We start from the raw sequence: 26,433 nt of genomic DNA, 5'->3' as shown, positions 1-26,433 counted from the left end.
ATGATCCACACAGGGGAGCGGCCCTACAAGTGCCCCGAGTGTGGGAAGAGGTTTCACACCAGCTCTCAGCTCCTCCAGCACCAGCGGATTCACACAGATGAGAGGCCCTTCCTCTGCCCTGACTGCGGGAAGGGCTTCAAGCACAGCTCCACCCTCGTCATCCACCAGCGCATCCACACTGGGGAGAGGCCCTACGAGTGTCCCCAGTGTGGGAAGAGCTTCACCAGCAGCTTTCACTTGAGCAGACACCAACGGAGGCACCGGTAAAAGAAGCCCTGCACATGCCCCAACTGCAGGAACAGCTTCATGCACTGCTCCAGCTCTATCCTCCATTGGAGACCCCACGTTGGTCAGAGCCCTGGTGATCCATGTTCCCTGTGATCCATGCTGGGAAGACACCTGTACCTTTTGTTGCCCCTGCCAATGACATGATGTGGGATTGGAGAACATGAGGGTCTGGCCATGGCCCTATCATTACATTCAGTCCCACCTCAGATCATTGCCAGGGGCAGGAAAGGGACTCTCTCCCTCTCTCCCTGAGGAGAAGGGTGTCCTTTCCAGAGAGGAGGAAATACATTGCCAGGAAGAACTAGTTGTTGATGTTGTAGTTTTCTCTGTAAATAGTTTTACTTATCCCTTCTGTTATCAATATTGTTTTTCTTCCTGTTTGTTCTTTATCTCGTTGCTGTTCCAAATAAATTGTTCTTATCCCAGCCTGGGATCTTTACCTTTTGTGCTTTCCATGGGAGGCGGGAGGGCAGCGAGGGCAGCGCGGTTTTAGCGGGAGCAGGAAATTGGGGAATCCCATTGCTGAAGCCCAGCCCGTGGAAACCGAGCATCCCAGCTGGTGGCAGCCCTGGTGGCCATGGCAACCACCCCTGGGATGGGGTCTCCATGGAGCTGCCAAGGGACTGAGCATAGCAACAGGGGGCTGGGGATGGTTGCCATGGAAACTGCCCATAGCAACAGGGGGCTGGTGATAGTTGCCTACTAAGGATCAGATTTGTCACAGGCCCTCAGAGGGGTTCCATGGGGACATTCCAAGAATCTCCAGGCTGTTCCAGAGCTGCAACGTCACAGGCAGAGACAGGGGCTCCATGGAGACCTCCCAGGGGTTTCTGGGGATGGTAAAGAGCCCTGGGGTCAGAGGCAGTCACAGCCATTCCATGGTGACATCCCAGGAGTCCCCAGGCTGCCAAAGAGCTGGGATGTCCCAGACACTCACATGGGTTCCTGTGATGGGCACAGTGTGAGCTTCAGGCAACATTTATTAGAGAAGCTCCTGTTGGGTCACGAGGTGCAGAAACGATCCCCAATGCTCCCCATAGATCCCCAAATGCCACTGTTGAATCAGTGTTCCGTGCTTTCTTTCCAATGGAAAACAACCATCCTTATCCTCCAGGTGTCCATGTCTGAAATTGGGATTCCACCTCCAAAATTCTGGATATCCAAAGGTTACTCCCAGGCACAATCTGCCAGTACCATCAAGCCTGGCTGGCCTTGGCCTCTGGTGGCTGCCCCTGCAACACTGGGGCTGGGTCCTTCCCTTCCCATGGAGACCACTGGGACACTGTGGGGACCCCATGGAACCAAGGGGATCATTGTGGCACCCCTGGAGCCCATGGAACCAAGGGGCCATGGTGACACAGCGGGGGTTCCCTAATGGAACCCAGAGACCATTCTGGCTCTGTGGGGCCTGATGGAACCATGGAGACCATTGGGACCCTTCAGGGCCTGCTGTCACCAAAGGGGCATTATGGCACCTCAGGGCCTCAGGGAAGCAAGGGACCATTGGGACAATGTGGGGCCCCATGGAACTGAGGGAACATGGAACAGGCCTGGCTGGCTTGGCCTCCCAGGGGCCACCTGAGAGGTCTGGCTGATGTTGTGATGTCAAGGGCTGCCTCTCATCAGCTCTCGGAAAACTGGGGCTCCTTGCTTTCCTTGCTATGGAAAACAACCATCCCTCTTTTTAAATGTCCATTGCCAAAATTGGTATTCTCTCAAAAAATTTTCCTATATGCAAGGGTTTCTCTCAGAAAAAAAACCTGCCAATTCTGGCTGGCCTTGTCCTCTGGTGGTCACCTCTCTTCTGCCTGGCAAACACTGGGGCTCTGTTCCTTCCTTCCTACGGAAAAGAACCAACCTTCATGTCCATGGTCCATGGCCAAAATTAGAATTTGACCTCCCAAATTCCATATATCCAAAGATTGCTCCCAGACAAAAGTAGCAAGGACAGACAGGTCAGGCTGGCCATGTCTTCTGGTGATTTTTCTTACACTCTGAGCTGAATGTTTTCATTTCAAAACACCTTGGAGAGGGCCCAGAGATCTCCCAAGGAGGTATTTTGAGGCCTCAGGCACACGACCACTACATATGGACAAAGGAGCTCTGTGCTCTGTGCAGTTGTGGTGGTTTTGCATCACGAAAGTGATGTTCTAAGAGAAGCTGCTAGCAGTTTCCTCTGTGTCTGACAAAAACATCAATCAGTAATTATCTTTGAGAACTGACAATCTGTTAAACCACTAAGGAAACTGTACACACCTCTGTGAAGACACATGTTAAAGATGGGAAAGCCTGGCAGGGTCTCTTTCCTTTCTGGCTGGCCCAGAGGTAACAAGGCTGACCCGGCCCCGTCTCAGCCAGGCTGGGCTGGGCGGCTCCTGCCGTGGGGCCGGGCCCCTTCCCAGGGACCCCACCAGGCCCCATCGGCTGCCGGGCAGGGCAGGGGAGGCCGCGGGGCCAGGCTGGGCCATGGCTGCAGTTGGGAACATCTGGGCCCTGCTGAGCCCTGCCCCGCCGCCAGCCCGGGCCCAGCCAGGATCCGCCGGGCCCCAGGAGCAGCCCCAGGCCGGGCCGGCTCGGCCAAGATTCTGCCACCCTTGGGCTTCAGCCGCAAGCCCCGGGCAGGGGCAGGAGAAGCCATCGGCCCCCGGCTGTGCTGCTGCTGTGCTCTGGCCTGGCTGCTGAGATCCTGGCCCTGCCCAAGCACGGCCCATCCTGACACAGCCCTAGTGCAGCCGCTGCAGAAACCTCCATTGTAAAACATCTTCGGCCGCAAGCACCGAGCCCGGCCGGGAGCACGGAACCATCTGCAGGCCCCAGGTGAGATATGAACTCTTTCAGTGCTTCCATCCTCCCTCCAGTGAGAGAAAAGGACAAAGTGCAGGCACACAGAGGAGCAACATGAAGACACCGAGGTCAATGAATGGGAAGTTGAGTCCCAGATGGGAGGGATGAGGAGATACCTTGATAGTGGGGCTGAAATCCTCTTGTAAAGCTATGGAGAAGGATGTAATTAATATGTCTTTTTCCCTATAACTAATTGAAAATATGGGGAGATGACTTGTTCTGCAAAAACCTCCATGCTAAAGTAAGCAAATGTTGAAGTAGCTGTGATCCCATGAGAAGTTTAAACAGAAAGAGAGAAGAGTGGTGAGATCCTGTGCCCTCAGGGAGAGAAGAAGAAGATCTCTGTTCTCAGAGATGAAGATGATTTCAGAAATAGATGAAGAGAATCTTTGCTCTTGAACAGCTCATCTTTAAACTCATACCCCATAAGCTGACATGGCCCATAAAAACAGCTGTGGGAAAAGCTATGAAAAATGGGAGTGACTTCACAATTGCAGATTTTCTGGGCAGCTGATCTTCGTCGGAATTGAGAGCCATGAGAGAACTTTTTTCTTATGGAGAAGTCTCCATAGCATGAAAGAGAGACTCCTCTCCCTAAGTGAACTGAAGAAAGAATGTTCTAGATGGTGTAAACTGACTGAAACTTTCAGGTTTTGTCTCCTTGCACTGTCAGTAACAAAGAAAATGTTGTAGGGAGAGGAGAAGTGTTCAGATTCTTATTACTCTTTCTTCTATTTACTGGTAATGAACTTTTCTATGTACCCTTTTAAAATTTTGAGCCTACTTTGCCTTTCTCCTAATCCTTTCTCACAGCAGGAAATGAGTAAATATATTCCAGTGAGTGCAATGGTAATTAGCCAACACTGATCCCACTGCACTAATAGATGCATTGGCTGAGAAATCTCAAATTAGCAAACCAAAAATCACTCCAGATACATTCCTGATAAACTGCATTAGAGCAGAGGGAAATGAAGGCAGAGCCATGGTTTGTCAGGACTTGCTGCATCCTGATGAGCCCTGTGGTGCATTTGGAGCTGAGCACTGGAACCTCAGGGCCTGAGAGGAGATTGCACAAACCTTTCCAGGAGTCAAAGCCAAAGAAAACCCCAAAGTGTCTCAAAGCATGAATGGGTCCCACTGAGGTCCATCCCCAACACAGGCTCCTCATGGACTCCTTGGAGGAGAGAATTGGAGGCCAGGATGGACCAAAAACTTCTCAGAGACTCAGTGTGGGAAGGAAATTCCAAACTACCTTAAAAAATTTGAGAATCTCAAAGCATTACTGAGCCCCACTGAGTGTCAGTACAAAGCTCTCCAGGGACTCATTAAAGCAGATAATTGGGGCCATGATTGCACAAACCTCTCACAAAGTCTGTATCAAAAGGGAAACACCAAGTACCTTCAAATAACTGAAGTATCTCGAAGTATTAATGAGCCCTACTGAGTGTTGTTACTGACAAAGCCTCTCCAGGGACTAATTACAGCAGATAATTGGAGGCCATGATTGCACAAACCTCTCAGAGACTGCAAGGCAAAAGCCAAAGCCAAAGTGCTTTGAAAAACCTGCAGTCCCTGCAGGGAGCATTCAGGAGCCCCCAGGGCCATTGCTGAGCAAGGCTCCCCAGGGACTCCTTGCAGCAGATCCTGGAGGCCACTGGGATGTGGGCTAGGGGGGGATGCTGAGGGCAGCACAAGGGGCTGACAGTGCCCAGCCTGGCTGGGGCTGTGCCAGGAGGTCCCAGGGCCTCAGCACAAGGTGTCTCCTCCCAGCCCTTGCTGGCACAGACCCTGCTGTGCCCCTGAGCACCAAGACTCTGCTGCTCTTTGTCCCCACCTGTCATCACTGCCTGCAGTTCTCTGCTCTGCCTGGGGCCTGGGGACACTTGCTCAGTCATGTCCCTCACTGGGACCCATTAGAAGTCCAAGAAACTTTGGAGTTGGATTCTGCCTTGGAGGTCTGGAGAGGTTTCTTCAGCTGCCTCTCAGGGCCTGATGTTCAGGGCCTGAGCACAAAGGCCCAGAGGCTGATTAAAGTCCTTGTGCTGTGTCTGTGCTGCTGAGCTGGGCTGGGCTCCTGGCACAGAGGCAGCTCCTGCTCACCAAGAAGAGCTTCAAAAGCACATTTCTCTTGATGAGCAGCTCTTCTGCCAGCCCAGCAGGGCTGGGGCACTGCCTGCAGCCAGCCCGGGCACAGCACAGAGGAACAGAGAGCTTCAATCAGTCAAGGCCGGGAAGGGGCTGAGAAGTGCCTGGGGCACAATCACTGCCACCCCTTGGCACAGGAACCTCTGGCTGCAGGACAGTGCAGCTGCAGCTCCTGGAGCCATCTCCTCAAGCTGGAACATGCCAATGCCTGCAGAGCCTGTGAGTACATTCTCTGCTTGTCTCTTGTGCAGAGCAGCCAGGGGTGCCCAGGGCTGTCCTGCAGAGCAGGGTCCTGCAGCCCAGGGCGCTGTGCTGGGCCAGGGACTCTGCTGCCTGCCAGGGACAGCTCTCAGCCAGCCCTGGCAGCTGCTCCCAGCACTGGGGGACAAGATCTGGGTGGGAGGAGACAGCTGGTGAGGCTTGGAAGTGTTCTCCTTGTGTGGGGAGGATGCTGCATTGTTCAGGACTGCTCCCAGCCTGGCATTTCACTGCAGAATTTAGATTATACAGGGAGCATAGCAAGGTAGGGGCTGCATAAAAAGGGAAATCCTGCTTTTCATTCTACTGCTCTGTGTTGCCTGGATGAGAAATTGTACATAGATATTCATCCCTCAGGTAAGGCTGAGGAAACATAATAAATTATCTGAGATCTGAATAAACCATGCAGTGAAAGAAATCAGTCTTTTGAGGCAGCATCAGTGTCGCTTTTCCAACATCCTCAGGGTTGCCCTGACATTGCCATCAGAGCCTGCAGAGCCAGAGCTGCCCCTGGCCAGTGCCTGAGCTGGGAGGGCTCTGCAGGGCAGAGCTGAGCCCCCAGGGCTGGGCTGGGCTCTGGCAGCACTGGCAGGGCCCAGCCCTGGGCACAGGGAAGCAGCTGCTGGCAGGGACAGCTCCAGGCAGCAGAGCCCTGGGCAGGCAGTGGGGGGAAAGTGCCCCCAGCCTCTGCTGGGATATTTCAAGTCCTCTCCAAACCCAACTATTCTATGATTACTTTTCTTACAGATCCCCATGTGCAGCCCCAGCAAATGTCCAACAGCAGCTCCATCAGGCACTTCCTGCTGCTGGCATTGGCAGACACGCGGCAGCTGCAGCTCCTGCACTTCTGCCTCTTGCTGGGCATCTCCCTGGCTGCCCTCCTGGGCAACGGCCTCATCATCAGCGCCGTAGCCTGCGGCCACCACCTGCACACGCCCATGTTCTTCTTCCTGCTCAACCTGGCCCTCGCTGACCTGGGCTCCATCTGCACCACTGTCCCCAAAGCCATGCACAATTCCCTCTGGGACACCAGCAACATCTCCTACACTGCATGTGCTGCACAGCTCTTTTTTTTTGTTTTTTGTGCTGCAACAGAGTTTTATCTCCTGACTGTGATGTGCTACGACCGCTACGTGTCCATCTGCAAACCCCTGCACTACGGGACCCTCCTGGGCAGCAGAGCTTGTGCCCACATGGCAGCAGCTGCCTGGGCCAGTGCCTTTCTCACTGCTCTCATGCACACGGCCAATACATTTTCCTTGCCCCTGTGCCATGGCAATGCCCTGGGCCAGTTCTTCTGTGAAATCCCTCAGATCCTCAAGCTCTCCTGCTCCAAATCCTATCTCAGGGAACTGGGGCTCATTGCTGTTACTATCTGTTTAGGACTTGGCTGTTTTGTGTTCATTGTTTTCTCCTATGTGCAGATCTTCAGGGCTGTGCTGAGGATCCCCTCTGAGCAGGGACGGCACAAAGCCTTTTCCACATGCCTCCCTCACCTGGCTGTGCTCTCTCTATTCCTCAGCACTGGTATATTTTCCGACTTTAAACCCCTCTCCATGTCCTCCCCATCCCTGGATCTGGCCCTGTCAGTTCTGTACTCGGTGGTGCCTCCAGCCCTGAACCCCCTCATCTACAGCCTGAGGAACCAGGAGCTCAAGGCTGCAGTGTGGAGACTGATGACCAGATGCTTTCAGAAACATTAATCTGCTGGCCAATTTCTGCAAATTACTTTTAATAAAATACATATACATCTTTGATACTTCTTGTTGATTTCATTTTGCAGGCTCTTTTTCTTTGTTTTACTTTTTTCACATTGTCCAAAAATAAATGTCATTGTTTGTGCCATTTCTCATTTTGTTTCCCTCCACTTACCCTGTGGCCACAGACTGTGTCAATGAGGGGCTGTGCTCTCAGTGGCTTTAAGTGAACTTAAGGAGCTCCCAGAAAAGTTTGCCCTTTCCTCTGTGGCCCCACTCCCCATTGCAGTTCCTGACTTGGCCCCATGGGAACGTCCCTTGGGCAGCAGGATCATCCTACAAGTGCTGCAGGAATTGTCTGCAGGCTCCTGCAGTGCCTGCTGCTGCTCCCTTGCCAGAGGCACCCCAGGCCAGGGGGGCACATCTGGGCTGCTGTGTCTGCCTCTGGGGCTCCCTGTTCTGGGCAGTGAGGAGGAGCTGCAGAGGCTCTGCAGGACTGACAGGATGGGCTTTGGGGCTGCCAGGAGAAGCTGAGGGACCTGAGCTGCTGGAGCTGCTGAAGAGGAGGCCCAGGGCTCATCCTGCAACTGCTCCAAGGGTGGTTTCAGAGAATCCCAGAATCAGCAAGGCTGGAAAAGACCTTGGAGATCATCAAGTCCAGCCTATGCCCTGACACTGCCTTGTCTCCCCTGAGCCTCCACTTCTCCAGGATAAACAATCCCAGATCCCTCAGCCGCTCCTCACAGGACTTGTGTTCCAGACCCCTCCCTAGCCTTGTTGCCCTTCTCTGGACACGCTCCAGCCCCTCCATGTCCTTCCTAAATTGAGGAGCCCAGAACTGGACACAGCACTCGAGGTGCTGCCCAACCAGTGCCCAGCACAGGGGAAGAATCCCTGCCCTGCTCCTGCTGGCCATACCATTCCTGATCCAGGCCAGGAGCCATTGGCCTTCTTGGCCACCTGGGCACACTGCTGCCTCATGTCCAGCCTGCTGTCCATCAGTCCCTGCAGGTCCCTTTCTGCCTGGCTGCTCTCCAGCCACTCTGTCCCCAGCCTGTAGTGCTGCAGGGGTTGTTGTGGCCAAAGTGCAGGACCCAGCACTGGGACTTGTTAAACCTCACCTTGTTGGATTTGGGCCCTGGATCCAGCCTGTCCAGGGCCCTGTGCAGAGCCCTCCTACCTTCCAGCAGATCCACTCTCACACCCAGCTTGGTGTCATCTGCAAATTTGCTGATGCTGAACTCAATCCCCTCATGCAGACTATCAATGCAGATATTGAAATCCACGCTGGCTGGCTCTGATCCCTGGGCCATCCTGTGGGTGCCCTGTGATGGCACTCAAGGTGATCTGTTCCATAACCTTGCCAGGCACCCAGGTCAGGCTGACAGGCCTGGAGTTCCCCAGCTCCTCCTTCCAGCCCTTCCTGGGGATGGGCTCACACTGGCACCTCCAGTGCTCTGGGCCCTCCCTGCTGAGCCAGGACTGATGGTAAATGATGGAGAGCAGCTTGGGGAGCTCATCCACAGCTCCCTCATCCCCCTGGGATGGATCCCATCTGCTCCCAGAGACACCTGTGAGCACCTGAGTGGCTCAGCAGGTCCCCAGCTGCTTCCTCCTGGATTCCAGGGGGCTGTTCTGCTCCCTGTGCCCATCTACCAGCTCAGGAGAACACTTGTCCTGAGGACAACCTGCCCTAATATTGAAAAGTGAGGCAAACAAGTGTAAAGTAGCTTTGCCTTTTCCTTATCTTTAGTTACTGTATTCTCCACTGCACTCAAAAAAGAGTAGAGGTTCTTCTTAACTTATCATTTGATATTAATTTATTTATAGAAATATTTTCTATTGCGTTTCACAGAAGTGGCCAGGTTAAGTTCTAATTGAGCTTTCACATCTCAACTTTTCTTTTTGCATAACCTAACAACATCCTTAAACACTTCCTAAGTTGCCTGACCTTCTGTCAAAGTTCATGCATCCTTTTCTTTCCGGAGTTCCCACAAAAGCTCCATGTGGAGCAAGGCCAGTCCTTTTCCTCACCAGCTCATCGTTTGCCACAGTGGGACAGGCTGCTCTTCCGCCTTAAGATTACTTTGTTGAAATGTGTCCATCCTTCCTGGACCCCTTTGTTTTAAAGGGCTCTTTCTCTTTAAAAAAGTCAGTACCTGATTTGGTACTCCCCAAATCTGCATCCTAAACAGGCCAAAGTCTGCCCTTCCTAATTCCAGTGCAGAAGTTTTGTTGCTGCCCCTCCTTCTTTCACAGAACATTGAAAACTTGATTATTTCATGGTCACTGTGCCCCAGGCAGCCTCTGAGCCCCACATCTGCCCCCAGCCCTTCTCTGCTTGTGAACAGCAGCAGACAGAGCTTTCCTTGACAGTGGGAGTGTTACCAAAAATTCAGTGAAAGAGAAAACTCCTTAACCCCAGTGTAGCATTAAGAAGCAGCATTCTTTATGCTGCTGGATGCACAGGGGAGAGCTCCTCCCAAAGCTGTGCAGGCTGAGTACAGGAAAGTTTCTGTTTATATTCTGTATTTTGCACACATATTCATTGATTGTCCTGGACTTAAAATGCATATGATAATCATTTCCCCAAAATCATTAGCATATTCCCCCTCCCCTTTACCCATGTGTTCTTCTGTCCTGGGGGTCTCTCTGGTGGTCCCTGGTGGTCGTGGACCCCAATGTTCCAGTGGGCCTGGCTGAGCGGGCAGGACCCTGAGGCTGCTGAACTTCCAATTCCCCTTCTGACACAATGGGCCTTGTGTGGTTTCCATCGGCCTGGGGATGTGGAGAACAAGCTCCAGGTGTCAGGTGACCTGGTGTAGACAATTTATCATCTGGTAACATGAGGTCACAGAGTGGGCTATGACATCACAGAGCGGGTTATGTGAAGTCATTTATCAGCTATGACATCATAGACTGCCTCTGTGATATCACAGAGCCAGCTGTGACATCACAGGGCAGATATCTGACATCACAGAGAAGGCTATGACATCACAGAGTTGGCTGTGACATCAGAGACCAGCTGTGTGACATTAGAGAATGGGCTGTGACATCCCAGAGGGGCTGTGTGACATCCCAGAGGGGCTGTGTGCCATCCCAGCAGGGCTGTGTCAGGTCACTGGGTTGGTCACTCTGCCCCAGCTCCCCCTCACAGTTTCTCCCAACAAGTCCAATGCTGTCCATGCCCAGCGGGGTCCCTGTCCCCCGGGATCCCCCCGGCCCACCTGGAGCCACAGCCTCCACCAAAGGATGTTCCACAGGATCCACCCCAGAGCCTGACATGGGGGCGAGGGGCCACGGCTGTGTGACCAGGACGTCAAGGACGGGGATTATCCAGGTCACTGTGGCCTGGGTTGGGTTGCCCAGGGCAGGAAAGATGTCTGGCAGCTGGAGCAGGGTCTGGGAAGGGCCTCCAAGGTGGGGCTGGAGCCCCTGGGCTGTGAGCAGAGGCTGAGGGAGCTGGGCTTGTCCAGCCCAGAGCAGGGAAGGCTGAGGGGCTCCTCATCCCAGCCTGGCAGTGCCAGCGAGGAGGGGATGGAGAACACAGAGCCAGGCTCTTCACCGGGGGCCTGGTGGGAGACAAAAGCCACTGGGTGGAAGGGGAAAGAGGGGAGATCAGCCAGGACAGGAGGAGATGAAATGAGTCAGGCTGGTTTCAGCATTTCTTCAGCACCAAAAGCAGCCTGACCTCCCTTCTCCATCCACCACTGACAGCTTTGCAAATCAGGAATTGTTGGAGCTGTTTTGCCCCCACTCCAGGACGAGCATCCTGATACAAGAACTTAATTGTGTTTATATCGATCACAGACCCACATTTGTCTGAAATTACTTTTAGGATGGAAATCCCTTGTGGATGGTGGACTCACCAGACACTGCTGGGACACTGTGCATAGCTCAGGGAAGAGCGTGATTGTTATTAAATTGTGTCCTGTTCAACTGTGGTCTGTTGGCCATGAAGAGAAACTTTCTGTGCCTCTGAGTCTCACCAGTTCCTGACCCCCAAAGGACACAAACCTGATGAGTTGTGGTTCCCAATCCAGAGGCTGCACTTGCACCTCCCTCCATCCCCAGAGCAGAGCTCCCTTGTCCCAGAGAGTCCCTGGCAATGCAGGGATGAAGGAAACAGGACAGGGTGTGGGGATCAGGAGCAGGGCACAGCCAGGGAGAAAAAAGACTTTTGCATTTGATGGAGCCGTGCCTTCCCTTGCCTTTGTTGGCTGACAAGAAATGAACATCCCTCTGTGTCTCGGGCAGCTCCTTCTCCAAGGAAAGCAGGTGGGAATTGGAGCCAAGGAGCTGAAAGCTGCAGGTGCAGCCTGGGCTGGAGGGAGCTGAGATTTGCACAAGGCTGCTCTGAGTGCCAGGGCTTGGATGGGGGAAATGGTGGGGTGGGGGTAGGGACAGAGTCTGATTGATTGTCAGCCAGGAAGGGTCTTGATTTTCATATCTATTCAAACTGCATGAGGAGGTACTTGGATTCAATGTAAATTGGAGATTGCACATATCAATGAATTAAGAGGAAAAAAACAATAAATTGCAGGATCTAAAAATATTTACTTGCTGTCTTTTTATATATAATGCATTCACTTTTAATAGGCTTTTGAAATCTGTTGAATTAACCACACAAGATTTGGAAACTGAAATCAAGTTATTCCCAGAGGCTTGGCTTGTTCAGGTGTTCTGAATGTTAATGAGCCCTGGGACACTGAATTCCTGCACTGAAGAGCTGAAGGCTGAACAAGCCTCTGGAGCAGTGAAATTCAGCAGCAGCCTCCAAGTTGCTGAGGATGTCAGCAGCCCCCAGTGAGGCCATCCCTGCCCAGAGACCGTGGGGGAATGGGCAGACAAGGAGAGCGTCCCTGGGGCTGGGGCAGCACAACTCAGAGGCACCAGCGGCTCCAGCTGGGCAATGGAGTGTGGAATGTGGCTGGGAAAGCCCTGCCTGGGCTGGGCCAAGCAGGACACACAAGCCCTGACTCGATCCCTAAAACAATTATCTCAAGGAGACATTTAAAAGGAATTAGAATTGTTTGTGTCCTCTGAGTTAGGTGCACTGGAGAAATACCAGTACAAGAGATTCTAGGAGCTCAAAACAACCAAACAGCCTTCCCTGGGAAGTTCGGAAAATTGGAGAAACTTTGGCAAAAGGTTTATTAGGACATTGTAGTGGTTTTGGTTTGTTAATTTAAGATTTTTCTATTCTTGACATTTCTTAATTAATGGATTGATGAGTATGGGGGGTTTTAGTGTCAGTTAATTATTTATCTATTTCTTTTTTTGTGAGATTGTATTATGAGAATAGTAAAGTAGGCCTAAGATTTTTAAAGCGTATATAGAAAATTTTATTTAAAATAAATTTATAAAGAAAAAAGGTAGTAAGAATTAAAATGAATTCTCTCGAACACTTTTTTTCTTTACAACTTTTTCTTTTTACTGACAATGTTAAGTAAGTAAATTTAAAATTTCTAGTTGGTTTACTATTTCTAGAATAGTCTTTTTTTTAGTTTTCTTCGGGACAGAAGTTTTTCTTGTTAAGGTTATGGAGATTATTTTACAAGAAAAAAAATATTTTTTTGTGGTTCTTAATTCTTTCATGGATAACAGTTGTCAGGGGAACTTTGTTCTTGGGAAGTTGTTTTTATTGCTACAAGATTTTTTACAGCTTGTAGATGGGTCATGTCAACTTATGGGGTACTGTTTTAAAGATGTGTTCTTTAAGGGTAAAAGTTTTTATTTTTTACTTTTAAAATTATTTTTATCTCTGGGAATAGAGATCTTCTCTTGGGGATACTGGATTAGTTGGATTTTTCTCCCTGCTGTTTAAACCTGTCATGAAATTACAGTTATTTTAACATTTGTTTATTTTAGTATGGAGGGGTTTTTTGATATTAATTGTAATTTTTTTAAAAAGTTTTTGTGTTATAAAGAAAGAGTTGTTCCATTATCGTTTACAAGAAGATTTAAGTTTTAAGATTAAGGTATTTTTTCTTCTTTTTTATTTGGGACTTAATTTCTCCTTTACTGATTTGATGGTTTTATATATTTTTTATATGATCATGGTGAGATTTTAATAGCTGTGGTTGGCTTTGTTCTGGTTGGGATTTTGTAGCCTCTTTTGTTTTCCTGTTTGGGAGTTGTTGGGGTTTGGTTTGGTCAGAATGGGGCTGATGGGGGTGGGGAAGCCTGGGGAGGGGGGAAGGGGCTCAGCCCATGGCAGGGTTGCTTGGTTTAGTTTGGTTTGGTTTGGTTTGGTTTGGTTTGGTTTGGTTTGGTTTGGTTTGGTTGAGATGGGGGCCAGGGCCGGGGCCCGCTGCTTCTTTGTTGACTGGAAAAGAAAGAGGAGATTCCTGGGTTTTTTCATCTTTAGCATTTGTGTTTCACAGAGGTGCAACCGTGGTCACAGGGGTTTTCAGGATGAAGAAGAGACGAGAACGTTGACTCTATGATCAGAAGGCTTGATTTATTATTTTATGATATATGTTATATTAAGACTATAATAAAAAGAAATAGAAAGGAAAAGGTTTCTTCAGAAGCTAGCTAAGCTAAGAATAGAAAAGAATGAACAACAAAGATCTGTGTCTCAGACAGAGAGCAAGAGCCAGCTCTGCCATGAGTGGTCAGTAAATCCAAACATCCACAGGAGACCAATCACAGGTCTACCTGTTGCATTCCACAGCAGCAGATAAGCATTGTTTACTTTTGGTTGCTGAAACTGAAGCTTCTCACAAGGAAAAATCTTAAGAAAAGATTTTTCATTAAATGTGTCTGCGACACAGAGGCGTGTTCAGTATCTCAGTGGTTTAACAGATTGTCAGTTACACAAAAAGTTTTGTATTACTTTTAAAAATTCTTCTCATGTCAAATATGGACAGATATTCAATCAACAAAAAACACTTCTCAAAGCATTGACTTGGCCCATTCATCTTCACAAACTCTAAGCCTGTTCAATTTCATGTTAATAACAATTTACAGGAGCACAGAAATAGAAGAAGATGCAGAAAGAGAGAGAGACAAAAAAGATGCAGAGAGGCACACACACAGCTATCAACTCCTGCATTCCAGCAGAGTTCAGATGGAAATTCCAAGAGGAGGTAGGGTCAAGATGTGTGCTTGCCTTGTGGTCAGCCTTCAATACCCCTTGGTCTCCCTGGGCCCTTCCCCCAGGTGGGGTTTGGGCACATTTGGTCCCTCAGGAGCTGGGCTGGGGGCTGCAGAGGTGGCTGTGGAGCATTGCCTGTGCTGTGCCAGGGACTGGCAGCCACTGCTGGGCTGGGATAGAGGCTCTGGGGGGATTGGGGTTCCAGGGCAGGGCAGGGCTGGTGTTCCAGGGCAGGGCAAGGCTGGACCTGCCCCTTCCTCCCCCACACACAAAAGGTTTTGATCCAAAAATCTCCTCCAGTCTTTCACAACAGGCAATATTGCAGGTGAAATCCCAATTCTGGCCATGGGCACCTGGACTAGGACAGTTCTTTTCCATAGGAAGAAAAGCCCCAGTTCTTGCCCTATTTCTGGTTTGATTGCCTGGATCTTGTTTGGTTTTGTTGCTTTGTTTCCCTGCTGTGCCTGAAGTGACCAGTAAGTAGCAGAGTGACTCTTGCCAAGGAACTTTGTGCTGCTGTCCCTTGATATTAAATCTGGTTTATTATTAATATTTATTATCCCCTTGCTGGGGATTTTTTCAGTGCTCTCAAGGCCTCATTGGTACCAGGGTGAAGGAGCCCTGGCCCAGGCTCTGGCCCTGGGGGACATGGAGATGCTGCCAGGGGGTCCCTGTCCCCCTGTGCCACCCCCAGGGCCCCGGCCCCCCGTCCCCATGTCAGGCTCTGGGGTCGATCTCGTGGAACATCCTCTGGGGGAGGCTGCGGCGCCAGGGGCGGGGGGACCCGGGGGGACAGGGGACCCCGCTGTGCACAAGCAGGGTTGGACTGCTCTGGGGGGAACTGTGAGGGGGGCCAGGCAGAGTGACCTCCCCAGTGACCTCACACAGCCCCTGGGATGTCACACAGCCCCTGTGATGTCACACAGGCCCTGTGAGGTCACACAGTCCCCTATGGTGTTACACAGCTGCTCGATGATGTCACAGAAGACTCTGATGTCAAAGCATCACACTGCGATGTCACAGTTTGTTCTGTGATGTCACAGGCTGCTCTATGGTGTTACACAGCCACCTGGTGATGTCACAACCCACTCCCTCATGTCACAGAGCCACACTCTATGATGGCAAGATCTGCTCTATGGCCTCACACTATGATGTCACAAACAGCTGGGTGATGTCACAACCCCCTCAGTGATGTCACAAAACCCTCTGTGATGTCATACTGCCACTCTGTAATGTCACAGCACACACTTTGACCTCACACCTGGCTCTATGATGTCATACAGCCATGCCATGATCTTTCAGCCTGCTCTGTGATGTCACAGAATCCCCTCTATGATGCTGTAGCTGCTCAGTGACCTCACACAGCGCACTCTGTGCTGTCACACAGCCCCTTGCTGACATCACAGCTGCTCTGTGCCTCCATGACACAGCCACAGAGGAGCTGCTGTGACACAGCCCCCTCTGGGACATGCCACAGCCCCTGCCAGTGCTGAGCCCCTGGGAGCTCTGTCTGTTCCATGCTGGTGTCCCTGAGGGGCCCTGGCAGTGGCCCAGGCCTGCTGGGCTGTGCACAGGAGCTGCTCCTGGCCAGAGGTGTCTCTCTGCAGCTCTGCTGCCCTTGCCAGGAGCTGCCTCTGGGCCAGGAGCCCGGCCCAGCTCAGCAGCACAGACACAGCACAAGGGCTGTAATGACCCTCTGGGGCTTTGGTGCCCTTTGCAACAGACTCAGTCCCTCAGAGTGTGCTCAAAGAACTTCTCAGGGACTCAAAAAGAGGGTGAAACAATGAAGTTTCTCATACTTTAAATAGATCCATCTGAAGGACAGGACTGAGAAAGTGTCCCCAGGTTCCAGGTAGAGCAGAACGCTGGTGGCAGTGATGACAGGTGGGGACAAGCAAGGCAAAGGTGTCTCTGGTGCTGAGCAAACCTGCGCCTCTGTCCCTGCAGGCTGTGGGCATCCCCCAGCTGCCCCACCTGGCTGGCCCCTTCCTTTGCTGACAGCTCTGCCTCCTGCCTGCCTCTGCCTGCCCACACAAAGCCTGGGGCTGCTCCAGGCTCCTGCTGGGGGCCGTGCTGCACCACAGCCCTGCCCTGGCAGGGAAATTCCTTTCCCCTTGTGTCCACTCTGGGCCTCCCCAGCTGCCCTTGGTGCTATTATGTCTTCTTCAGGCTCATTACCACTATGAACAAAAGCTCCAGCCCCTCTGAAACCACCCTCCAATCCCTCCCAGGCTACTCCTGTTCTGTCCTCAGTCTCCACCCAACTGACCCCAGAGCCTGCAGACTCTCCCTGCTGGTTTTATGATGAGGCCTCCAAACCCAGTCTTGGGAGATTTTTGGGTCCTCTCCAAGGTCTGTGAAAATGGAAAAATAGTGATCAAAGTTATTTTCTCCCAAATCTTGAAGTGACAAAACAAGGGTCAATATCTCTAAGCTAAATGAGGAAAGATTTACATTCGTTAGAAGAGGAAATATTTCAGAATTATGGAAGTGACATGAAACTGCAACTGTTTTTCCACAGAAGTGGATGCCCCATCCCAGGAATTGTCCAAGAACAGGAGCTTTGTGCAACCTGATCCAGTGAAACCCCCTGCCCTCTCCAAGGACAGAATTCCTGCAGTGTGGGTTCTCTGATGTGCTGGGTGCCCTCACAACGCTTCTGGCCAGAATGTCTGCTGAGGGCAGCCAGGCTGCTGCAGGGACAGTGACCTCACAGCCATCACCATGGCAGCCCTGTCCCCTGGGCCTGGCTCTGCCCTTTCCTCTGCCCCTGCCTTGGCTCTGCTGGCATGAAGAGTTTTGTCATTGATATCTTGTCCCCAAGGTGCTGGGGCCAATGCCTTCCCAGTCAGGCTCCTGGAGCACAAGTGGCTTTTCAGAGCCCAGGCAGGAATGAGCCCTGAGGCAGCAGCTCTGCAGTGGTGGCCACCAGGCTGGGCTGCCAAGGGAGGCTTCTGGCCATGGCCTGCAAGCAGCTGCTGCTGCCAAGGTGCCTTTGGTGCCTCAGGCTCTCCCTGGCACAGCTCCCAGCACGGCACTCTGCCCTTGTGCCCGAGGCCTTCCCTGTGCTGGGGCTGGCCTGGGGCTTTTCCTGCAGCGGGACCTGCCCTGCTGATGGCACAGGAAAGGCAGTTCCTGCTGGAGCAGGAGGCTCTGCCTGCAATGGCCTCCAACAACTCCAGCAACACTGTGTTTGCAAAGGCCGCAATGGGAAATGAAGGAGGGGGGGTCACGCTGCTTTTGGGGTGAATAATGCAGAAACCAGCCTGACTCCTCCATCCCAAAGTTGAACATCCTCAGAGGGAGCTGAAGCTGTGACAGTGCTGGAAAATCCCCAGAGAAAGGAAGAACCAAGTGACACCAGTGAGAGCTTCTGCAGGGCTGCTGAGCTGGCCCAGCCTGGGCACACCTGACTGACAGAGCAGAACCTCAGACTAGAAAAGCCCCATCCCAAATTTTAAAGGCAGCATCCCCTGACATTTCCCTTCCTGGGGGGTGTGGAGATTCCTCCCTGCAGTCGGGACACCCCTCAAGGTCACTTCTTCAGGCTGAGCCAAAGGGATTTGCCCATGGTCATTGGTCTGTGGGAGTGACATCAATCTCTCCTTAAAAACAGCTTCTTTTCCTTTAATAAAATTGCTTTGAAATCCCTTCTGAGTGCTTTCTATAAATTAGTATAATATAATATAATATGGTACAGCTCTTATACCTTGGAGTAAACAATTCTGATTAAGATAAGATAATTTTTTCTAATCGTTACCATAATAGATAATATAATTTTTTTATAAATATATATGCTTTGTCATCCTTAATCCTGTGGGACAAATGCTAAAGGTTAAATTTCACCTTGATAATTCGTTACCCATGAACTCTGTAAGTCTGAGGCTGGGATTGGAGCTAGCTGCTCCAAGGCTCCTCTCACAGAAGGAGATTACAAAGCCTGGAGGTCCTTGGGGATATTTTTCTGTGGATATGAGAGTCTGGTCAGAGACACAGAAAGCAAGAGAGTTTTCCCATTAATTAGATTGGGAACCATTAGGAAGCTGGAGAGAAAGAATTGTAAATTATCGACAAGTGGTGTCTGTAATAGGTTGTTTTTTCCATAAAGTTGGTTACTGAAGGGGGTTGTCTTTATCAGCCAATCATGTGAAATGTGTTGATTAAATCACCAATGAGATCCACCTGTAGAAAACCAAGGTCAAAAGGAAGAGGATTGAAAAACTGGGTGGCTTTTAGCCCTTAGCCTTCTGATCTGAGTCTGTGTCATCTCTGACTCAACGGTGACATTTGGGGATCTGTGGGGACTATTGGGGCTCGTTTCTGCACCTCGTGACCCAACAGGAGCTTCTCTAATAAACTGGGCCTGAAGCTCCCACTGTGCCCATGACAGGAACCCCTGTGAGTGTCTGGGACATCCCGGCTCTTTGGCAGCCTGGGGACTCCTGGGATGTCACCGTGGAGCCCCCGTGAGTGCCTGGGACAGATGGGTGCCTTTGCAGCCCAAGGTGCCCTGGGATGTCACCATGGAATGGCTGTGACAGCCTCTGACCACAGGGCTCTTTACCATCCCCAGAAAGCTCTGACAGGTCTCCATGGAGCCCCTGTCCCTGCCTGTGACATTCCAGCTCTGGAACAGCCTGGAGACTCTTGGAAAGTCCCCATGGAACCCCTCTGAGGGCCTGTGACAAATCTGATCCTTAGCAGGCAACCATCACCAGCCCCCTGTTGCTATGGTCAGTTTCCATGGCAACCATCACCAGCCCCCTGTTCTATAGTCAGTTTCCATGGAAACCATTACCAGCCCCCTGTTGCTGTGTTCAGTCCCTTGGCAACTCCATGGAGACCCCATGCCAGGGGTGCTTGCCATGAACACCAGGGCTGGCACCAGCTGGGATGCTCGGTTTCCACGGGCCGGGCTTCAGCAATGGGATTCCCCAATTTCCTGCTCCCGCTAAAACCACGCTGCCCTCACTGCCCTCCCGCCTCCCATGGAAAGCACAAAAGGCAAAGATCCCGGGCTGGGAGAAGAACAATTTATTGGGAACAGCAACAAGATAAGGAAAAATTTGAACAGAAACAATATTGATAACAGAAGGGATAAATAAAACCTTGACAGGGAAAACTACAACACAACTGACTGTCTCTTTCCAGCCACAATTTCCCCTGTCTGGAAAGGACACCCTTCTCCTCTGGGAGAGAGAGAGAAGGTCCCTTTCCTGCCCCTGGCAATAGCCTGAGGTGGGAGTGAATGGAATGAAAGGGCCATGGCCAGACCATCATGTTCTTCAATCCCACATCATGTCACGGGCAGGAAAAGGGAGAGGTGTCTTCCCAGCATGGATCATGGGCAACACAGATCCCCAGGACTCTTCCCAATGCGGGTCCTCTAAAGGGGGATGAAGCTGGAGCGGTGCATGAAGCTGTTCCTGCAGCTGGGGCATTTGAAGGGCTTTCCTTACTGGCGGCTCCATGGGTGTCTGGTCAAGTGAGAGCTGCTGGTGAAGCTCTTCCCACCCTGGGGACATTCGTAGGGGCTCTCCCCAGCGTGGCTGCACCAGTGGGTGACGACGGTGGAGTTGTGCTTGAAGCCCTTCCCACAGTCAGGGCAGCAGAAGGGCCTCTCCCCAGTGTGAATCTGCTGGTGGCAGAGGAGACTGGAGCTGGTCTGAAACCTCTTCTGACACCGGGGACACTCGTAGGGCCTCTCCCCAGTGTGGATGCGTTGGTGGGTGATGAGGGCAGAGCTGCAGCTGAAGCCCTTCCCACACTCCCCACACTCGTAGGGCCATTCCCCAGTGTGGATCATCTGGTGGCTGATCAGGGTGCTGCTCTGCCTGAAGCTCTTCCCACACTCCAAGCACTTGTGGGGCTTTTTCCCATCATGAAGCTGCTCATGGGCCACCAGCTCCGAGCTCTGTCCACCTTCCTGGCTCAGGGTGGGTCTTTCCTCCTCAGAGCACCCTGGGCTGGGTTTGGAGCCCCTCCTCCTGTGGAATCTCTGGGGCTTTTCCTCCACGTTGGAATTCTGCACCATGGAGCCACTTAAAATGGCCTCTTCCACGATGTTCTGCCTTGGGGATTTGTCCTCCGTGGTCTCCATTCTCAGCTTCTTCTCTGGGGGAGGAAAGACAAGGAGAGGATTGGATTTGCCTCCGTGCCACAGGGAAGGGGAAGGAGATCCCCGCAGTTCATCCCCAGCAGGACGGGGTTGGCAGCAGGGTTGTCCTGCAGCCAAGGGCTGTGCTGGGCTGGGAGATGGAGCAGGAGAGAGGGGGAAAGGGGCACTGACTTCCTCCTCACCTGCCTGTGTGTCCCAGGGCATTGTGTCAGTTTTAAAAGAGAGGTGTCTGCTAAGGAAGGCAGGAGACTCCCTTGAAATGGAAAATGTTAATCCCTTCACTTGGAATTATAATTTTCAAAACAAGGGGCTGTCAAGGAAAGTCTATGGGAATAGGAATAACAATTCTTCATAAGGAAAATTAAAAATAAAAATGCAGTAATACTAAAAACCACTTACGGAGTAAGAATACGACCTGACACCCTGTGGGTCAGAGTGTTGGTAGCACTCCTGTTAAATGGTGGCTGCAGTGCTCCTGCAGTGACAGGTGTGGTTCTGTTGGAGCAGTGATCCTGTGGAAGGGTGGAGTTTTCCTCGGAAGGTCCAGTTGTGGCGTCGATTGGCCTGGTCTTCCTCTGGGATCCAGTGGAGCTGGAAGCTGCTCTTCTGGGAATCCTGTGGGAGAAGGCTGACTCTGTTGTTCACATTCTCAGATTATATCCAGGTAGGAATGCTTGGCTCCTCCCTCTGGGCAGATCTTCTCACAATGGGATGTTGGAATTTTTATCAGTGACACTCAATGGCCCATTAACAGAAGATATCTCCCTGGAGGGAGGATTCATGTGGAAGAGATAAAGTAAACTGCTCAATTAACAGATGATAATTGCCCCACCTTTAACAGAGGGTAATTGAATACACACCCAGCTACTGTTCCAGCCTTGGAAAGCAGGATTTGGTACCAGGATTCTTTAGGGAATGCAACCCTGATTGAAGGCAGAGATAGAATCTCCAGAGCCTGCAGCCAGAAATGGACAGTTGTGTGATACTCATTTCAACATCTCCTCTTTCGGAATTATTTACTAATGATTATTTGCTTTGCCTACCTAATATTTTTGTAATTTTTTGAAAATTTGCATTATCTAAATTACACTGTTCCTTAAGTTAAGTTGGTGTCTGTGTCTTTGGTGCGGGCCCTGCCCACTGGTGAAAAAGGGCCCAATCCTGCCTAAGTGTTACCTGGGGAGACAAAACCCTCACTGCAAATGTGCCCCCTTCCTCCTTGTTCCCCACACTTCATGCACTGATCATGATGTCCTATGGTCTGGGGTATCCCTGGGGTCAGCTGGGATCTCCTGTCCTGGCTGTGTCCCCTCCCAAGCTCCCCCACAGCCTCAGCCCCTCCCCAGCGTGGCCGAATGAGGGGCAGGACAGGCCTTGGCTCAGTGCGAGCTCAGCAAGAACAAAACCATCTCTGCGTGCTCAGCCCTGTGCTCAGCCCCCGGGCCCGGCATTTCCTCCACTGCCACCCCGGAGCCCCCTTTCCCACCCCTCTGCCCCACGGCCGCCGCAGCACCGGCTGACAATAGAAGCAATTCTGTGGCAATTCCAAGTTTCCTTGGTTCCTGCACAGCTCCAGCTCAGCTGCTGGCAGGTTACAATTAAAGAAAAGTGCAAATTCGGCCCAATACAGATATTATTAAAAGGAAGGGAAAGCTCTGTGTAGCTGTCACAATGGTGACAGGGATGAAGAGAATAATGATTCTCACATTTGGAAAAAACCCAAGCCTGGGAATTCAGTAGTTATTTGGGAATTTAGCTACTTGAGCTGGGCTTCTTGTGGGACTTTTAGCAGCCCTGTGTTCCTCACCATGTGGTGAATGAACCTTGTCAGTCTTGCTGGTATCATTTGCTCCATTTCCTCCAGTGATTTTAACAAACATTTCAAGTAGGGACAACAAAGTATTTTCTTTACACTCCAGTCCCACAACAGCCATTTTCCTCATCAGTTCTCCCATAGGGTGCTCAGACGAAGCTGCATCCAAGTTTCCAAGAGTTCCTCCAGAGAGACCCACAACCTCCTCAGAGGAAGGAACCATGCTGTTGTCAAAGGCAACTGGGGTCAAAGAACAGTGCCCTGAACTCACTGTGCCAAAATAATTTTGCAATCTGGTTAAGAAAATATTAGAGAGATGCCATTTGCCCTGGAGCAGGGCAAGTGTGACATTGTCCCCTGTGTGTGTGTGGCCTTCCCAGGCTGGGGGTTTTACACCTGAGCCAGTTTGGGTAAGGGGGGTGGTGTTCACCCCCTGAGCAGGGATTCCCCCACTGTTTCAGGCTGCAATGTAAGATGGAACCAAATGCATGTTTTCAATCTCCATCTTCATCAACTGCTATAAACAGGTGGGGCAGTGTTCTTGATCTCTTCCATGACTCAGCCCTGATAACGCCCTCCAGGGGAGATATCTTCTGGGAATGGGCCATTGAGTGTCACTGCAGGACTGATCAAATTCCATCCTCCCATTGTGGGATGCTCCGCCCAGGGGCAGGATCCAAGCATTCCTACCTGCATATAAGCTGAGCCTTGCAACACCAGGAGCAGCTTGCCTACTGGATTCCCAGAGGACAAGAGCTCCAGAACCACCCCTGGACCTTCAGAGGAAGACCAGACCCTTCTACAGGATCACTGCTCTGACAGAATCACGTTCATCACTCCAACAGGACTGCAGCCACCATTTAATGGGACTACAGCCACCACCCTGACCAGCAGGGTGTCAGGTTATATCCAGACTCTGTCAGTTTAAGGCAGTGTTTCTGCATCATTGCCTTGATCTTCATTTTCTTATTAAATTGTAATCCTGGTTTAGACCCTCCCCAGGTTTGCCTTCAAACAAGTACAAAATTCAATGTACTTATCCCTTGTTTTCTTCTCAAAACAGGATTTTCCATCCCATAAACTTGGCCAGATGGAGGAGGAGGCTGTGAGGAAGAAGACGGTGCCCCAGGAGCCCCAGGCAGGTGAGGAGGAAGTCAGTGCCCCTTTCTCCCTCTCTCCTGCTCCATCTCCCAGCCCAGCACAGCCCCCGGCTCCAGGACAACCCTGCTGCCAACCCCGTCCTGCTGGGGATGCACTGGGGGGATCTCCTTCCCCTTCCCTCTGGCACGGAGGCAAATCCCATCCTCTCCTTGTCCTTCCTCCCCCAGGGAAGAAGCTGAGGATGGAGACCAGGGAGGGCAAATCCCTGTGGCAGAACCTCATGGAAGAGGCCATTTTGAGTGGCTCCACAGTGCAGAATTCCAACAGGGAGGACAAGTCCCAGAGATCCCACAGGAGAGGGGCTCCAAACCCAGCCCAGTGTGCTCTGAGGAGGAAAGACCCACCCTGAGCCAGGAAGGTGGACAGAGCTTCAGCCAGAGCTCGGAGCTGGTGGCCCATGAGCAGCTTCATGATGGGAAAAAGCCCCACAAGTGCTTGGAGTGTGGGAAGAGCTTCAGGCAGAGCAGCACCCTGATCAGCCACCAGATGATCCACACCGGGGAATGGCCCTACGAGTGTGGGGAGTGTGGGAAGGGCTTCAGCTGCAGCTCTGCCCTCATCATCCACCAACGCATCCACACTGGGGAGAGGCCCTACGAGTGTCCTGAGTGCCAGAAGAGGTTTCACACCAGCCCTGATCTCGCCAGGCACCGGCAGATTCACACAGGGGAGAGGCCCTTCCGCTGCCCTGATTGCGGGAAGGGCTTCAAGCGCAAGTCCCACCTCATCAGGCACCAGCTCATCCACACTGGGGAGAGACCCTACGAGTGCCGCACGTGTGGGAAGAGGTTTCAGACCAGCTCAAATCTCCTCCTGCATGAGCGGATTCACACGGATGAGAGGCCCTTCTACTGCCCTGAGTGCGGAAAGGGCTTCAAGCACAATTCCACCCTATTGTCACCCACCGGCGCATCCACACAGGGGAGAGGCCCTACGAGTGTCCCCAGTGTGGGAAGAGCTTCACCAGCAGCTCTAACTTGATCAGACACCAACGGAGTCACCGGTAAGGAAAGGCTTGCCAATGCCCTGATTGCAGGAACAGCTTCATACACCACTCCAATTTCAACCCCCATAGGAGAACCCACATTGGGAAGAGTCCTGGTGGTCCATGTTCCCTGTGATCCATGCTGGGAAGACACCTGTACCTTGTCCTGCCCCTGCCAATGACATGATGTGGCATTGAAAAACATGAGGGTCTGGCCATGGCCCTGTCATTACATTCAGTCCCACCTCAGGTCATTGCCAGGGGCAGGAAAGGGACTCTCTCTCTCTCTCCCTGAGGAGAAGGGTGTCCTTTCCAGTCAAGAAATATTGTAGCCAGGCAGACCCTGTGAGTTGTGTTGTAGTTTTCCCTGTAAACAGTTTCATTTATCCCTTCTGTTATCAATATTGTTTCTGTTCCTGTTTGTTCTTTATCTCATTCCTGTTCCCAATAAATTGTTCTTAACCCAGTCTGGGATCTTTGCCTTTTGTGCTTTCATGGGAGGCGGGAGGGCAGCGAGGGCAGCATGGTTTTAGCGGGAGCAGGAAATTGGGGAATGCCATTCCTGAAGCCCGGCCTGTGGAAACCGAGCATCCCAGCTGTTGCCAGCCCTGGTGGCCCTGGCAGCAGCCTTGGGAGTGGGTCCCTGGCTGGGGCTGTGGGAACCTCTTCCCTCTGGTGCCCAGGGACAGGAGTGGAGGGAGCGGCTGCAGCTGGGTCGGGGCAGGCTCAGGTTGGATGTCAGGAAAAGGTTTTTGCCCAGAGGCTGCTGGGGCCCTGGCCAGGCTCCCCAGGGCAGGGTCCCAGCTCCAGGGCTCTCTGAGCTGCAGCAGCGTTTGGCCAGCGCTGCCAGGCCCAGGCTGGCATTGTTGGGGTGTCCTGTGCAGGGCCAGCAGTTGCACTGGAGGATCCTGATGGGTCCCTCCCAGCTCAGCCAATTCTGTGCTTCTGGGATCCCATGGGCCTGGGGATGGGGCTGCCAATGGTTGCCATGGCAACAGGCTCTGGCTGCAGGCCTGAGCTGGTGTCCATGGCAACCACCCCTGGCTTGGGGTCTCCATGGAGCTGCCAAGGGACTGAGCATAGCCACAGGGGGCTCGTGATGGTTGCCATGGAAACTGACCATAGCAACAGGGGGCTGGGAATGGTGGCCATGGAAACTGACCATAGCAACAGGGGGCCAGCGATGTCTGCCTGCTAAGGAACCGAGTTGCCACAGAGCCTCAGAGGGGTTCCATGGGGACTTTCCAAGAGCCTCCAGGCTGTTCCAGAGCTGGAATGTCACAGGCAGAGACAGGGGCTCCATGGAGACCTCCCAGGGCTTTCTGGGATGGTAAAGAGCCCTGTGGTCAGAGGCAGTCACAGCCATTCCATGGTGACATCCCAGGGCACCTTGGGCTGCAAAGGCACCCATCTGTCCCAGGCACTCACGGGGGCTCCACGGTGACATCCCAGGAGTCCCCAGGCTGCCAAAGAGCCGGGATGTCCCAGACACTCACAGGGGTTCCTGCCATGGGCACAGTGGGAGCTTAAGGCTAAAGCTTTGTTTCTTTCTTGGAGAAGCTCCTGTTGAGTCATGAGGTGGAGAAATGACTCCAGCAGCCACCAGACAAACCCAAAAACCCTCCAGGACCCTATAACTTCTAAAATTCCATTTCAGAAAGGAGACTGAAAGTGGCTGGATCCAATCCCAGCCCCCGACTTTGTAAAAGGTGCAAGAGATTGGACAGGTGGAATTGAACTTCAATGCAATTTGTCCCACTGGGTTAATGATGTAATACCAGATAGATTTCTAGCTATACAGCTCTGTTTATTCTAATCACGATTGGACAAAAAATCTTGATCTAGAGTTCTTTCCTCCACAACATAGGTGCTCTAACAATTAGAATAGTCTGCTCTGGGCAGGAATTTTGAAGTCAGCAGGGCCTTTCTGGAGTTGTTGGAGGCCATTGCAGGCAGAGCCTCCTGCTCCAGCAGGAACTGCCTTTCCTGTGCCATCAGCAGGGCAGGTCCCGCTGCAGGAAA

The 26,433-nt window shown here is 51.9% G+C and overlaps 2 protein-coding genes across 2 annotated transcripts; both read left to right on the top strand.

Moving 5' to 3' along the window:
• On the top strand, window positions 1-24,433 carry LOC143692432 (uncharacterized). Its single transcript, XM_077172666.1, is given in 3 exon segments — window positions 1-208; window positions 23,785-24,320; window positions 24,323-24,433. Coding segments are annotated over 3 exon segments (855 nt in total).
• On the top strand, window positions 6,306-7,238 carry LOC143692375 (olfactory receptor 14J1-like). Its single transcript, XM_077172610.1, has one exon. It carries the CDS (start codon window positions 6,306-6,308, stop codon window positions 7,236-7,238), a length of 933 nt encoding a protein of 310 aa, XP_077028725.1.
• Window positions 24,434-26,433: the final 2,000 nt, after the last annotated feature.

This window comes from Agelaius phoeniceus (genome assembly GCF_051311805.1).
Source record: "Agelaius phoeniceus isolate bAgePho1 chromosome W unlocalized genomic scaffold, bAgePho1.hap1 SUPER_W_unloc_1, whole genome shotgun sequence".
NCBI lineage: Eukaryota > Metazoa > Chordata > Aves > Passeriformes > Icteridae > Agelaius > Agelaius phoeniceus.
This window is presented reverse-complemented; position numbering and strand designations above follow the sequence as displayed.